The sequence below is a fragment of the Saimiri boliviensis genome, chromosome 11, assembly GCF_048565385.1.
Source record: "Saimiri boliviensis isolate mSaiBol1 chromosome 11, mSaiBol1.pri, whole genome shotgun sequence".
Taxonomy (NCBI): Eukaryota; Metazoa; Chordata; class Mammalia; order Primates; family Cebidae; genus Saimiri; species Saimiri boliviensis.
Genome location: NC_133459.1, coordinates 75,584,754 through 75,600,982, shown reverse-complemented (window position 1 = coordinate 75,600,982; position 16,229 = coordinate 75,584,754). Strand labels below are relative to the sequence as shown.

Below are 16,229 nucleotides of genomic sequence, written 5' to 3'. Positions count from 1 at the left end.
TTTCACCATGTTGACCAGGATGGTCTCGATCTCTTGACCTCGTGATCCACCCGCCTCGGCCTCCCAAAGTGCTGGGATTACAAGCTTGAGCCACCGCGCCCGGCCTTATTTATTATTTTTTTGAGACAGAGTTTTGCTCGTCACCCAGGCTGGAGTGCAATGGTACAATTATGGCTGACTGCAACCTCCTTTTCCTGGGTTCAAGTGATTCTTCTGCCTCAACCTCCTGAGTAGCTGGGATTACAGACTCCTGCCACCATGGCTGGCTAATTTTTGTATTTTTAGTAGAGATGGGAGTTTCACTGTTTCGGTCAGGCTGGTCTCGAATTCCTCACCTCAGGTGATCCACCTGCCTCAGCCTCCCAAAGTGCTGGGATTACAGGCATGAGCCACTGTGCCTGGCCAGTTTTAGCTTATTTTAAAAAATAGTTTAATTTTCCTTTAAAAACTTATTTTTATAATTTTTTTTTTTTTTTTTTTTTTTTTTTTTTTTTTTTGAGATGGATTCTTACTCTGATGCCCAGGCTAGAATGCAGTGGCGCAAACTCAGCTCACTGCAACCTCCGCCTCCCAGGTTCAAGCAGTTCTTTGCCTCAGCCTCCCGAGTAGCTGGGATTACAGGTGCCTGCTACTACACCTGGCTAGTTTTGATATTTTTCGGAGAGACGGGGTTTCACCATATTGGCCTGGCTAGTCTTGAGCTCCTGACCTCGTCATCCACTGTGCCTGGTTACTTATTTTTATAATTCTAAGTTTATATTTTACTAGCCTGCCTTCTGTAGCTTTATCCAGGTTATTGTTTAACATACTGAACTCGTTTTTTTTTTTTTTTTTTTTTTTTTTAACATACTGAACTCTTATGCCGGGCGTGGTGGCTCATGACTGTAATCCCAGCACTTTGGGAGGCTGAGGCGGGCAGATCACGAGGTCAGGAGTTCAAGACTAGCCAGGCCAACATGGTGAAATCCTGTCTGTACTAAAAATACAAAAGTTAACTGGGCTTGGTGGCACGCTCTTATAGTCCCAGCTACTCCGAGGTGGACGGAGGTTGCAGTGGTGCACACTGCGCCACTGCATTCCCGCCTGGGTGTGAGACTCTGTCTCAAAAAAAAAAAAAAAAAAATTGGACTGTTGTGACACCTGCTAGTGAAGACCTCCTGCATTCATATTAACCTTATGTGTAACTGTTAAATAGCTACCAATCCTTCTGACATACATTTTTTTCTCTGTAATGTGAATCTGACTTTTTATGAAGAGCTTTACTTTTTGGAATAGCCTAGGCAATGGACTTCAGGCAGTTTCACAATATTAAAAGCTCCTCCTCAGGTTACCAACTATGTTCTGATGCATAATTATTATATTAAGGCCAGGCACAGTGGCTTACGCCTGTAATCCCAGCACTTTGGGAAGCCGAGGTGGGTGGGTCACTTGAGGCCAGGAGTTTGAGACCAGCCGGGCTAACATGGTGAAACTCCATCTCTACTAAAAATACAAAACTTAGCTCGATGTGGTGACACATGCCTGTAATCTCAGCTACTCAGGTGGCTGAGGGATGAGAATTGCTCAAACCTGGGAGGCAGAGGTTGCCAGTGAGCTGAGATTGTGCCACTGCACTCCAGCCTGGGCGACAGAGTGAGAATCTGTCTCAAAAAAAAAAAAAAAATTAATAACATGATTCCCTATGTTTTTTCTCATATTAAAATTTGAGTAGCTGATTGATGATCTTCTATTAGGATAACAGGGTCATAATTTTGACCTGAAATATGGAGATTGTACTACTAAAATATTCTCCCCTTAAAAGTGGTATCTTTCAGAAGCAGTTTTGTTTTGTTTTTGAGACAGGACCTAGCTCTGTCACTTAGGGTGGAGTGCAGTGGTGAGATCACTGCTCACTGAATGCAACCTCTACCTCCTCGGCTCAGGTGATTCTCCCACCTCAGCCTCCTGAACAGCTGGAACTACAGGTGTATGCCACCATGCCTGGCTAATTTTTGTTTTTTTTTTGGGTGGGGGTGTAGAGATAGGGTTTTGCCATGTTGCCCAGGCTGGCCTTGAACTTGTGGGCTCAAGCAGTCCTCCCACCTCAGCCTCCTAAAGTGCTAGGATTACAGGTCTGAGCCACCATGCCCGGCCCAGAAGCAGTTTTGAATCTACTTTAATGCAGATGAGCAATTGAGCCACCGGAGGTATATATCATAGAGCATGAGTGCAGTCGTTTTCATCTGGAAAAATTTTCAGTTGGTGTTACTGCCATCAATACAGCTGAGAAAATTTCCAGTACAGTTAGGTGGCAGATAGAGGAAAACGCTGCCAGATATAAGATTACAAAGATAAGGACAAACTGAGATAAAATCTTGTGCACTCTTTGTGATTTTCAGGTTGTAAGTCACAAGCTTCTACAGGACTCTTAGTTTTGCAAAATCTGCTGTGAATTGGACAATAGCATTTCCATACATAACCATTTTCTGTCTTTTCTAATGTTTAATACTCATCTCCCGTGACTAAATTATCAGACAAGAATGTAAGTATACATGCCGTTTTTCTTGTGATGTACAATCTGAGAAGAAATTGAAGTAGCTAAGAACTCCTTTTGTCTTACCCTACTATAGCTGAATACCCTATCCTCAATAAATCTTTGTCAAAGGATTAAAAGAATGATTTTGTTGTCTTAGTGAATAAACTGAATAAAACTATGTAATGAGAATACTAAGGGCTTTCTATTTTGATAGCATTGTATTTATACGGGATATTAAATATTCTTGGAACAAATTGTTAGCCTTTGTGTTTACATGCACTAATTGTTTTTCTTTTCTTTTCTTTTTTTTTTTAATTGAGTCAGGGTTTTGCTGGGTTGTACAGGCCTGTAAGACAGTGAAAAAATCTTGGCTCACTGCAACCTTTGTCTTTTGGGTTCAAGAGATTCTCTTGCCTCAGTGGAAGTACAGGTGTGCACTATCATACTGGGCAAATTTTTCTGTTTTCTCTAGAGAGATGGAGTTTTGCCATGTTGCCCAGGCTGGTCTTGAACTCATGAGTTCAAATGATCTTCCCTCCTTGGCATCTAAAAGTGCTGTGTTTACAGACCTGAGCCACTATGCTCAGCAGCCCAGCTGGTTTTTTTTTTTTTTTTTTTTTTTTTTTTTTTTTTTTTGAGACAGAGTCTTGCTCTGTTGCCCAGGCTGGAGTGCAATGGTGTGATCAAGGCTCACTGTAACCTTTGCCTCCCGAGTTCAAGTGATTTTTCTGCTTCAGCCTCCTGAGTAGTTGGGATTACAGGCAGCCATCACTATGCGCAGGTAATTTTTGTATATTTAGTAAAGAAGGGGTTTCGCTATGTTGGCCAGGCTAGTCTCAAACTCCTGACCTCAGGTGATCCACCTATTTCAGCCTCCCAAAGTGCTGGAATTACAGGTGTGAGCTATTGCACCCAGTCCTGCCCAGCCAATTCTTGTTTTTTTTTTTTTTTTTTTTTGAGACGGAGTTTCGCTCTTGTTACCCAGGCTGGAGTGCAATGGCGCGGTCTCCGCTCACCGCAACCTCCGCCTCCTGGGTTCAGGCAATTCTCCTGCCTCAGCCTCCCGAGCAGCTGGGATTACAGGCACGCGCCACCATGCCCAGCTATTTTTTTGTATTTTTAGTAGAGACGGGGTTTCACCATGTTGACCAGGATGGTCTTGATCACTTGACCTTGTGATCCACCCACCTCGGCCTCCCAAAGTGCTGGGATTACAGGCTTGAGCCACCGTGCCCGGCCAGCCAATTCTTAGTAAATTGTTTAGATGCTACAAAATTAATAGCAGAAGGGAGAGAATTTATTTATTTATGGTTTTTTTTTTTTTTTTTTTTTGAGATGGACTTTCGCTCTTGTTACCCAGGCTGGAGTGCAATGGCACGATCTCGGCTCACCGCAACCTCCGCCTCCTGGGTTCAGGCAATTCTCCTGCCTCAGCCTCCGGAGTAGCTGGGATTACAGGCACATACCACCATGCCCAGCTAATTTTTTGCACCTTAAGTAGAGACGGGGTTTCACCATGTTGACCAGGATGGTCTCGATCTCTTGACCTCGTGATCCACCCGCCTCGGCCTCCCAAAGTGCTGGGATTACAGGCTTGAGCCACCACGCCCGGCTATTTATTTTTGTTTTATTCTTTTTTTCTTTTTCTTTTTTTTTCTTTTTTTTTTTTTTTGAGACGGAGTTTCGCTCTTGTTACCCAGGCTGGAGTGCAATGGCACGATCTCGGCTCACCACAACCTCCACCTCCTGGGTTCAGGCAATTCTCCTGCCTCAGCCTCCTGAGTAGCTGGGATTATAGGCACGCGCCACCATGCCCAGCTAATTTTTTTTGTATTTTTAGTAGAGACGGGGTTTCACCATGCTGACCAGGATGGTCTCGATCTCTTGACCTCGTGATCCACCCGCCTCGGCCTCCCAAAGTGCTGGGATTACAGGCTTGAGCCACTGCGCCCGGCCTATTCTTTTTTTCTTTCTTTCTTTTTTTTTTTTTCATCTCAACTGTCAGCAGAGAGAATTTATTTTAATCTTATTTTTTTTGCTTGAGATTTTAGAAAAAATTTATTCAGGAAGTTTCTTTTCAATCCTCTGATCCATTTCTTTGTTGTGAGGCCGTATAATATTGCCTAGAAAGCAATGAGAAGAACATCTCGATTTCATTGACAAACAGCAGAAGTTTTACTCTAGAGGAAAATGCATAGTTTAAATAGTTTCAGTAAACAAAGCACTCAATACTCAGCTTTAGGGATGAAGAAAATAAAACTAGGCTGGGCACGGTGGGTCATTCCTGTAATCCCAGCACTTTGAGAGGTGGAGGTGGGTGGATCACCTGAGGTTGGGAGTTCAAGACCATCCTGGTCAACATGGTAAAACCTGGTCTCTACTAAAAATACAAAAATTAGTTGGGCGTGGTGGCACATGCCTGTAGTTCCAGCTACTTGGGAGGCTGAGGCAAGAGAATAACGTGAACCTGGGAGGTGGAGGTTGCAGTGAGCTGAGATTGCATCACTGCATTCCAGCCTGGTCGCCAGAGCGAGCCTCCATCTCCAAAAAAATAAAAAAGAAAACCAAAGGCAAGTAGGATATGGATATTAATGGAATTGGACACAGTTCAGAACAAAAATAGTAGAGAAGATAAATAAATCCCAAAGTGGTTCTTTGCAAAGACCAATGACCTAAACATCTTGTAGAAGAAAAAAATATGGAATAAAAATATACAAGGTCAGGAATGAGTAAACACCATAGACCCCCCAAATACAGGAGAGATTAATGGAATCTTTTACAGGTTTTCTTGAGAATGCTATGATGTCAAAGTTATTTCAAGAGGAAATGGATATTGTTATCGTGAAATGTAATGAGTAAAACTGAACCAAGAACTAAAAATGTTAATTGTCTAATCCCCATGAAAGATTTGAAAAAATGATGGAAGATTGGTCTTTGACAGAGGCAGCATAGCATATGGTTTCACAGCTGAGTTTCATTTATAAAGAACACATCATGATAAAAAAGAACTATTTTCCACAATCAAGAATGCAAAGCTAGTCAATGCATTCTGTGAAGCACACATACTTTTATCTCTGATTAAAATGCTGCCAATCCTGATTAAAGCACTAGAGGAGGGAAAAAAAAAGGAATGTTGCCCAAAAAAACAGTCTCACTTATGTCTAGAAATGCAAAATTTCTAAATACAATATTAGCCAGAGTTCATCAAGATCATTTTTTTTTTTTTTTTTTTTTTTTTCTGAGACAGAGTCTTGCTCTGTCACCAGGCGCCAGGCTGGAGTTTGGTGGTGTGATCTCGGCTCACTGCAACCTCTGCCTCCCGGTTTCAAGCAATTCTACTGCCTTAGCCTCCCGAGTAGCTGAGACTACAGACGTGCGCCACCATTCCCAGCTAATTTTTTTATATTTTGGTAGAGACGGGGTTTCACTATGTCTGCCAGGATGGTCTCCATCTCTTGACCTTGTGATCCACCTGCCTCGGCCTCGCCAAGTGCTGGGATTGCAGGATCAGCTACCATGCCCAGCTTATCAAGACCATTTCTAATAAAATAAGTAAATTAAGAATAGAGAGAGGCCGGGCGCGGTGGCTCAAGCCTGTAATCCCAGCACTTTGGGAGGCCAAGGCGGGTGCGAGGTCAACAGATTGAGACCATCCTGGTCAACATGGTGAAACCCCGTCTCTACCAAAAATACAAAAAATTAGCTGGACATGGTGGCACGTGCCTGTAATCCCAGCTACTCGGGAGGCTGAGGCAGGAGAATTGCCTGAACCCAGGAGGCGGAGGGTGCGGTGAGCCGAGATTGCGCCATTGCACTCCAGCCCGGGTAACAAGAGCGAAACTCCATCTCAAAAAAAAAAAAAGAGGGAAATTACAGCAAATACCCTAAAAATTAAGACCATTAAAATTAGGAACTTGATGGGGTTGTGGGGATGCCCATGATTACATTTGTATTCAGTATTGTCTGAATACTGAATACTGAATACAATACTCAGGGGACTGAGACAGGAGAATTGCCTGAACCCAGTAGGCGGAGGTTGCGGTGAGGCGAGATCGTGCCATTGCACTCCAGCCTGGGTAACAAGAGAGAAACTCCGTCTAAAAAAAAAAAAAAACAGATTAAAAAAAAAAAGAGTAAACTTATGTTTTTCACTATTGTCAGTGAGTAGCTAAGAAAACTGAAAAGGATTAGTGAGGAGGTGTGTCTTTTAGTTATCAAAATATTGTATCTAGCCTCTATAATCAGATTAATATGATACTCTCATAGATTAGTGGAACAAAATGGAGAATCCAGAAACCATTGTATGTGCAGATTTAATGAAAAATAAAGGTTGTATTACAGTTCAATGGGAAATGGGGAGATTATTTAATAAGTGGTGCTGGTACAACTCTCTGCCCATCTGGAAGAAAATAAAATTGGGTTCCTGTCTTAAGATAAATTCCAGATGGATCAAAGCCTTGTAGAAATATTTAAAGATATTCTACAGATTTAGTTATGCAAACTAGGATAAAGGAAATGTGAAGATTAGAAACTCAGAAGATATTATAAGAGGCATATTTAATTTTATAAAAATTAAAACCTTTTAATGGTAAAGGATACCATAAGAAAGTTAACAGTATTGGCATTAAGACAGACATATTGACCAATGAAATAGATTAGAAGTAGACTTGGTGCAGTGGCTCACGCCTGTAACCCCAGCACTTTGGGAGTTTGAGGTTAGGAGGATTGCTTGAGAACAGGAGTTTGAGACCATCCTGGTCAACATCGCAAGACTTGTCTCCACAAAAAAAAAAGTAAAATATTAGCCAGGTGGAGTGGCTCACACCTGTAGCTCTAGCTGCTCGGAAGGCTGAGGCAGCAGAATTATTAGAGTCCAGGAGTTGGAGGTTGTAGTGAGCTATGATCATGCCACTGTAAAGTCTAGCCTGAGTGACAGAGCAAGATACCATCTTTTAAAAAAAGCCCAAAAGCCCAGAAATAAAATCTCATGTACTGTATATGATCAAATGATTTCTGACAGTGATGCCAAGAGCATTCAATGGGGAGAGGACAACCTTTTCAGCATGGTGTTTACCATGTTTAATTAAAAAGGTAGATAGGTAAGTTTGAAAAAATATTTTGCAATATAGAGGATAGGGGATTAATTTTTTTTTAAGAGCAGTTGCCTGAAAAGGGGATTAATTTTAAAAGAAGAGCTTATGAGCCGGGCGTGGTGACTCAAGCCTGTAATCCCAGCACTTTGGGAGGCCGAGGCGGGTGGATCACGAGGTCAAGAGATCGAGACCATCCCGGTCAACATAGTGAAACCCCGTCTCTACTAAAAATACAAAAAATGAGCTGGGCATGGTGGCACGTGCCTGTAATCCCAGCTACCCAGGAGGCTGAGGCAGGAGAATTGCCTGAACCCAGGAGGCGGAGGTTGCGGTGAGCCGAGATCGTGCCATTGCACTCCAGCCTGGGTAACAAGAGCGAAACTCTGTCTAAAAAAAAAAAAAAAAGAAGAGCTTATGAACCCAGTAGTAAAACGGGCAAAAGATTTAAAGAAGCAATTAATAAAAGAGCAAATCCAGAAGACTATAACATTTATGAAGACATTCAGAATTACTGGCTGTCAGGGTAACACAAATTAAAGTACTAGTGAATATTGTAACATGCCCCTCAAATGACAGAATTAAAAAAAAAAAAAACCTTTTACTTATAAAGAATAGTGTTGCTGTGCAGAAAAATGATATTCCCTTACATTGTTAGTGAATTATAAGTTGGTATAGGCCTTTTGGTTTTTTAGTTGTTGTTGTTTTCAGACAGAGTCTTACTTTTTTGTACAGGCTAGAGTACAGTGGCACAGTCTTGGTTCACTGCAACCTCTACCTCCCAGGTTCAAGCAATTCTTGTGCCCCAGCCTCCCTAGTAGCTGGGATTACAGGTGAGCACCACCATGCCTGGCTAATTGTATTTTTAGTAGAGATGGTGTTTCACTGTGTTGACCAGGCTGTTCTCGAGCTTCTGACCTCAAATGATCTGCCCGCCTTGGCCTCCTAAAGTGCTGGGATTACAGGCGTAAGCCACCGTGCCAGGTATAGCCGCTTTGGAAAGTAAACTTACAAAACCTATTTTTCAAAACCAGCTCCTGTAAAGTAATACTCATAATATTTATAAGGAGGCATGTGTGTGTGTGTGTGTGTGTGTCTGTGTGTATTTTTTTTTTTTTTTTTTTTTTTTGAGACAGAGTTTCGCTCTTGTTACCCAGGCTGGAGTGCAATGGCGCGATCTCAGCTCATTGCAACCTCCGCCTCCTGGGTTCAGGCAATTCTCCTGCCTCAGCCTCCTGAGTAGCTGGGATTACAGGCACGTGCCACCATGCCCAGCTAATTTTTTGTATTTTTAGTAGAGACGGGGTTTCACCATGTTGACCAGGATGGTCTCGATCTCTCGACCTCGTGATCCACCCGCCTTGGCCTCCCAAAGTGCTGGGATTACAGGCTTGAGCCACCGTGCCCAGCCTTATTTTTTTATTTTTATTTTTTAAGACAGGGTCTTGCCCTATCACCCCCTTCCCTCCCTTCCCCTCCTCCCCTCCCTTCCTTTCCCCTCCTCCTCTCCCTTCCCCTCCTCCCCTCTTTTCCCCACCTCCCCCCTTCCCCTTCCTTCCCCTCCTCCCCCCCTTCCCTTCCCCTTCTCCCCTCTCTTCCCCTCCTCTCTTCCCTTCCCCTCCTCCCCTCCCTTCCCCTCTTTCCCTCCCTTCCCCTCTTCTCCTCCCTTCCCCTTCTCCCCTCCCTTCCCCTCCTCCCCTCCCCTCCCCTCCCTTCCCCACCTTCCCTTCCTCCCCTTACTTCCCCTCCCTCCCCTCCCCTCCCCTCCCCTCTCCTCCCCTCCCCTCCCCTCTCCTCCTCTCCCCTCCCCTCCCCTTTCCTCCCCTCCTCTCTCCTCCCCTCCCCTCTCCTCCCCTCCCCTCTCCTCCCCTTCCCTTCCTCTCCCCTCCCCTCCCCTCCTTTCCCCTCTTCTCCCTTCCCCTCCCTTCCTCTCCCCTCCCTTTTTTAAGAGACAGAGTCTGGCTGTTTCCGAGGCTGCAGTGAGTGGTTGGCTCACTGTACCCTCAAACTCCTGGGCTCAAGTGATCCTCCCACCTCAGCCTTTTAAGTAGCTGAGATACAGGCATGCACCACTGCACCTATCGAATTTAATTTTTTTGTATGGACAAGTCTTGCTATGTTGAGCAGACTGGTCCTGAGCTCCTGGCCTCAAATGATCTCCTTGCCTTGGCCTCCCAAAGTGCTGGGACTACAGGTGTGAGCCACTGTGCCTAGCGTATTCTTTCCCTTAAACTCATGTAATTTTAATTCCAGATTTTGTTGGGGTTTTCTTCCATCTACTTTGTGGCCTAAAAATTCTCTCTAGGCAATAAGCTGGTCAGTCATAGGCTCACCTTGTTTTCTTCTTCTTAGAATCAGTGTCCTACACTGCCTATTGTCTGATGTCTGAAAAACAATGTTTTATATACTCTGTCTGATTTTTTAGTTATTTAAGGTGAGAGAGTAAATCTGGACTCTGTTACTCCATCTTGGCTAGCAGTGAAAATAATGGGATGAGGGGGCAGAGAGAGCTAATAAAAGAGAGGGGTGGGAAATATTGTCAAACCTTCCCCTAAACATAAATAAGAAATAGGAATCATTAGTAAATATTTTAAATTTAACTTCATCCTCTGAAAGTCTGGAGCTTGGCTTATTTTAATATGTAGTAATATTCAGAAAAGGGCAGGACACAGTGGCTCATGCTTGTAATCCCAGCACTTTCAGAGATCAAGTTGGGAGGATTGCTTGAGCCCAGGAGTTCAAGACCAGCTTAGGCCACACGACAAGACCCTGTCTCTAGCAAAACTTAAAAAATTAGTCAGGCATGATGGCACACACCTGTAGTTGTAGCTACTTAGGAGGCTGACACAGGAGAATGGTTCGAGACCAGGAGGTTGAGGCTGCAGTGAGTTGTGTTTGTCCTGTGTACTCCAGTGTGGGTGACAGAATGAGGCCCTGTCTCCAAAGAAAAAAGAAATTTTATTTTTTTCCTTTGGAATCTTTGCAGACATTGTGAACATTTCTTAATTTTTTTGTGTGTGTTACTTTTTCTATAGGTGTTACCTCATTTTGAAAGTCTTGGGAAACAGGAAAAAATTCTTAACAAAATGTCAGCTTTTCAGAATCATTGTCCACATTTGGATTCAGTTGGTGAAATAACAAAAGAAGATTTGATACAAAAATCTCATGTAAGAAACAGGTTTCTTTTTTTTCTCAAAAAACTATTCACTTTTCTCTTCAATGTGTAATTTTCATAAATTGCTATAATACTCTATGTTTATGAGCCCTGTTTAAAAAATATGTATGATGTCATTAGTGAATTGTATGTGTTTGTGTCAATATATCCAATGTTGTCTTTTTAATTTCTTTTTATAGGGTACTTGTCAGGATTGTAAAGTCAGAGGACCAAATCTTTGGGCATGTCTGGAGGTGTGTATATGTTTTTTACTGGAAAGATTACTATACTAATCATAAATTTAGATCTGAATAATGATAACCAGAAAATTTTTTGACACTTTAAGTGATTTTTGTAAATTAAACTTAAGGTCATTATTGAGAACCAAATATTAAAATTTGAAAAGATCTTAATTTATAGTGCTTTTGAAGTTTTTAGTAAATCACTCAGATATTTTATGCTTGCCTTTTATAAGAAATGACATAGCTTTTACCTAAAATATTTATCTTCTGTTTTTATTTTGTGCCTGGAAACATTTGGTTAAATTTACTGACTGGAAAGTCATTTACTCATTGAGTTTAAAATATGTAATCCAAACTTAATTGTAAATATTATTTTGATGCTGTTATAAATTTACATGTATATTGTAAAGTACCTTATTTTTCTTCCTATATAATTATTTATAGAATAGATGTTCATACGTTGGTTGTGGTGAATCACAAGTAGATCACAGCACCATACACTCTCAGGTATGTATATAAAAAATTTAATGGAAGACTTTTTAAAAAAGTGCCTGAAGGAAAGGGAAAGCCAATGTAGCATTATTAATTCAAGTTGTAATTCAAATTTGTGCTCTGGGCCGGTCACAGTGGCTCACGCCTGTAATCCCAGCTCTTTGGGAGGCCGAGGTGGGTGGATCACAAGGTCAAGAGATCGAGACCATCCTGGTCAACATGGTGAAACCCCGTCTCTACTAAAAATACAAAAAATTAGCTGGGCATGGTGGTGCGTGCCTGTAATCCCAGCTACTCAGGAGGCTGAGGCAGGAGAATTGCCTGAACCCAGGAGGCGGAGGTTGCAGTGAACCGAGATTGCACCATTGTACTCCAGCCTGGGTAACAAGAGCGAAACTCCGTCTCAAAAAAACAAAACAAAAAAAACAAATTTGTGCTCTAAGTTAAAACTTCATTTACATTATCTGTGAAAGGTGGGGAAGGGAATTGCTAAGAGGATGAACTTTAGAATGATTAAGAAAGCACTGAATTAAAAAGTGTACATCCAGCTGGGTGTGGTGGCTCACACCTGTAATCCCAGCACTTTGGGTGGTTGAGGTGGGTGGATTACCTGAGTTCAGGAGTTCAAGACCAGCCTGGCCAACATGAGTGAAACCCCATCTCTACTAAAACTACAAAAAAAATTAGCTGGGCGTGGTTATGGGTACCTGTAGTCCCAGCTACTTGGGAGGTTGAGGCAGGAGAATCGTTTGAACCCAGGAGGTGGAGGTTGCAGTGAACTGAGATCGTACCATTGCACTCCAGCCTGGGCAACAATAGTGAAACTCTGTCTCAAAAAAAATAATAAAGTATGCATCCAGATGTATGGAGGTGATACCTGGCATATTAGGAGGTTCAAGCCTGAGAGTGGGTACTTAAGTTTATGACATGGCCTGGCTAACATCTTTCAGTTTCAGCTCAGGTAATACTGCCTTTTTCTGCACATCATTCTAACTGGAGTCAACTTTCTACTTGCTCTGATTGTTTGGTACTTCCCATGTAACTCTGGCATGCCTCTTCTACAGTGTTAGGTAGAGCCCCCATTCTAAACAGAAAGTTTCTTGAATGACTGTGTTTTAAGATGCACATTGATACCTCCACAGCATCAGCTGTTTTCAACCAGGATTCCTCTAGAGAATTAATTCAGCCTGAATACCCAAGCTCTGAGGCATGACTGTGTATCATTTACTTCTTTTCTCTGCATCTAGAATGGTACTTGCTGTGTATCACCCTTGGGAGAGTTCAGAAATTAGTCACTCACATCATTTTCTGTAGGGCTTAATTCTCCAGCAGAACTCTGGTTGAGAAAGTCTAGATTTTTATCTTTCCAAGATTATATGTATTGTATTGGTAGAGCTATTTTATGCTTTTGACTCATGTCATTAGTGTTCTTTTGCCATTTTGATTTCTTTGAATAGTTACTTGGTATTGTTAATTATTTTCTTGTGTTACACTTACTTGCAAACTACAAAGCAGGGCCTTAAATTCTTGAATATCTTTTTGTATAACGAATAGTAAGGGGAAAATGACAGAGTAACTTTTAGAGTAGGCTTAGATATTGTTACTATTCATTATACCTTTGAAGTTTAAATAAATAATTTTTTTTGGCATTCTAAATTAGCTTTAGAGTATGTTGTTATTCATCAAAGGTCAGCAGTTGTCTGTTGTCTTTTGAAGAAGTGTTTTCAAGTATATGTAATTTTGGTTCCTTTTCTCCCTCCACTGTGAAATTATGTAGGAGACAAAGCATTATCTAACTGTGAACCTTACCACTCTTCGAGTATGGTGTTATGCTTGCAGCAAAGAAGTGTTTTTGGATAGGAAATTAGGAACTCAGCCTTCATTGCCTCATGTAAGACAACCTCACCAAGTACAAGAAAACAATGTCCAGGTAATAATCTAGATCCATTTAAGTTAAGCTGTAAAACTTTCAGTTAATAATTTCAGAATTTGTCATGTAGCTGAAATTTTAAAAAGGAATCCTGCCTAACCTGTACTTTAAAAATTTCTGGGCTGGGCATGGTGGCTCACGCCTGTAATCCAAGCACTTTGGAGGCCAAGGCAGGTGGATCACCTGACGTCGGGAGTTCAAGGCCAGCCTGACCAACATGGTGAAACCCTGTCTTAAAAAAAAAAAAAAAAATTCTGTAATGTAATGTGCCTTTTTTCTCTCAAAGTGCTCATGCTCCCCTTTCTTGTGTTTCATAGAGTGATAGATTAGGGTGAGATTGAAGCCCACCTATCTGAAGATGGAAAAGCACCTAATGAAATTTTAAAGTTTTTTTTTAAAAAAATGACTCAAGTAGTCTTATCTTTTTCTGGTAAGTCTGATTCCAAGAGAGGTGGTAGGCCTTCTTCGATAGGGAATGGCAGTTACTAATTCATGTGTCTTCCCCATTCTCTCCCCACCTCCATCCCCTTTGTATTACTGCAAACATTTTACTTGTTATTGAAAACAAGGTAGAATATGATAAAGCTTAGCATCAGGTCTTTGGTTAAAGATTTTTTGTCCTTTGGATCAAGCGACTTATAAAACGTATTGGTTTGCTTGCAGAATTGATCACTGAATTTTCAGAATTCTCAAGTCATAAAAATAGGAAAAAGGAAATGAACTTAGAGTAGTTGGCTTCTAACTTACCCTGATCATCATTTGATCAGAATTTGATCAGATTTGATTAACAACAAGTTTTTTTTCCTCTTGTGTATTACAGAAATCACATAGTTCTATACTTGTTCATTGATACCAACTCTCAGATTTTTCTGTTGTTATGTTTATCACATTCTTATGGTAGACATTTGTGATAAAAAATTTGCTTTCCAGCCGGGCGCGGTGGCTCACGCCTGTCATCCCAGCACTTTGGGAGGCTGAGGCGGGCGGATCACAAGGTCGAGAGATCGAGACCATCCTGGGCAACACGGTGAAACCCCGTCTCTACTAAAAATACACAAAAAAAAAATTAGCTGGGCATGGTGGCGCGTGCCTGTAATCCCAGCTACTCAGGAGGCTGAGGCAGGAGAATTGCCTGAACCCAGGAGGCGGAGGTTGCGGTGAGCCGAGATGGCGCCATTGCACTCCAGCCTGGGTAACAAGAGTGAAACTCCGTCTCAAAAAAAAAAAAAAAAAAAAAAAAATTTGCTTTCCTTACCCATGGTATAACTTAAGGTATCTAGATTTTAGTCAAAGAATAATTTATTGCATTTTCAATTTCTCAGTTAAATGGCTCTAGTTAATCATAACCATTACTGTTTCTCCTGCTGATACATAATTATCATTCACAAACATGTTTAGTCTTTTTCAAAAGTCCAGATAGTATGGAAATAGCAGTTTTGTTGAATCCTCTTACATTATTAACGGAAGTGTTCCACTGAAGATATTTGAATAGTAATAAGTAGAAAAAATGTAGCCGGGCGTGGTGGCTCAAGCCCGTAATCCCAGCACTTTGGGAGGCTGAGGCGGGTGGATCACGAGGTCAAGAGATCGAGACCATCCTGGTCAACATGGTGAAACTCCATCTCTTCTAAAAATACAAAATATTAGCTGGGCATGGTGGCACGTGCCTGTAATCCCAGCTACTCAGGAGAGGCTGAGGCAGGAGAATTGCTTGAACCCAGGAGGCGGAGATTGCGGTGAGCTGAGATCGCACCATTGCACTCCAGCCTGGGTAACAAGAGTGAAACTCCGTCTCAAAAAAAAAAATGTAAAAAAGGAAAAAGATGTTATGATTAAAATTTAATTACACAATGAACTAATAAACTATGAAGGCAAAATTATCAGTATCACTTACTGGAGAAGTAAAATAAGCTATCTGTTTCCATTTCTGCCAGAAAAGATCAACATTACAAACTTTACTGAATGAATGGTGAATCTGATAGAATAAATATCCTGATACTTTCCTGATGGCTTGTTAGTAATTTTTTGGTGACTTATAAATATGATAACACATGAAAGACATTAACTTAATTTCATGCAGCTTGCTTATTCCATTGTTGAAGAAATTACTCAGAAGGAAAAAGTCATTCAGATAGATTTCTTTAGTAGTCCAAAACTTATGTGCTGTTTGAATCCAGTTTACCACAAGATTATTTGCAAAATAGTAAAATATTTGAAGCCATACAAATATTAATAAGATTTTTCAAATTGACATTTTTTCTAGATAGTAAAATTTTGAGTGATTTCTTTTAAGCCTCTGTACTTCTGTGTATTTAAATATTTTGTAGTGAGCATGTATCTTTTTAAAAGCAATCATTTTATAAACACAAAGTGGGAATATGAGGCGTACTCAAATGTCCAGTATCTATAGGTGTCAGGAAAGTAAAATGGTTGGGAATTAGTGCATATTCCCGTGTTGTACAGATAAAGTAAGGCTGTAATAACTTGGAGAACCAGAGTACGTGCTAAATTCATGCTGCTATTCAGTTTCCTTTTCTGTTTGATTGTTGCTGAATGTTGGCTCGTTGTAGTTCAATCTTCTGATATTACAAGAGAACTTTCAAATTTTGATTTTGATTTGCCGTCTTCCAATTTTTAAAACTTTAGCTCAAAGTTTTTTTTTTTTTTTTTTTTTTTTAAAGTGTTGGCCAGCATTTGCCTAACAGGTTATCAGTTGTAACCTGTGAGTGAAGCCAATTCTTGGAAATTAATATTAGAATATTTTATTATTATTTAAACTAAGTGCTTAAACTATTTAATATGCATA

The 16,229-nt window shown here is 41.1% G+C and overlaps 1 protein-coding gene across 2 annotated transcripts in view; it reads left to right on the top strand.

Moving 5' to 3' along the window:
- The window catches only part of USP33 (ubiquitin specific peptidase 33), a 72,363-nt gene that overhangs the window by 8,028 nt on the left and 48,106 nt on the right, over positions 1-16,229 (top strand). For both annotated transcript variants that reach the window (XM_039474042.2, XM_039474040.2), the window contains exons 2-5: positions 10,641-10,772; positions 10,960-11,013; positions 11,446-11,508; positions 13,271-13,423. In XM_039474042.2, the coding sequence (XP_039329976.1) occupies positions 10,692-10,772; positions 10,960-11,013; positions 11,446-11,508; positions 13,271-13,423 (351 nt within the window). In that variant the 5' untranslated portion in view covers positions 10,641-10,691. The remainder of the gene's footprint in view (positions 1-10,640; positions 10,773-10,959; positions 11,014-11,445; positions 11,509-13,270; positions 13,424-16,229) is intronic.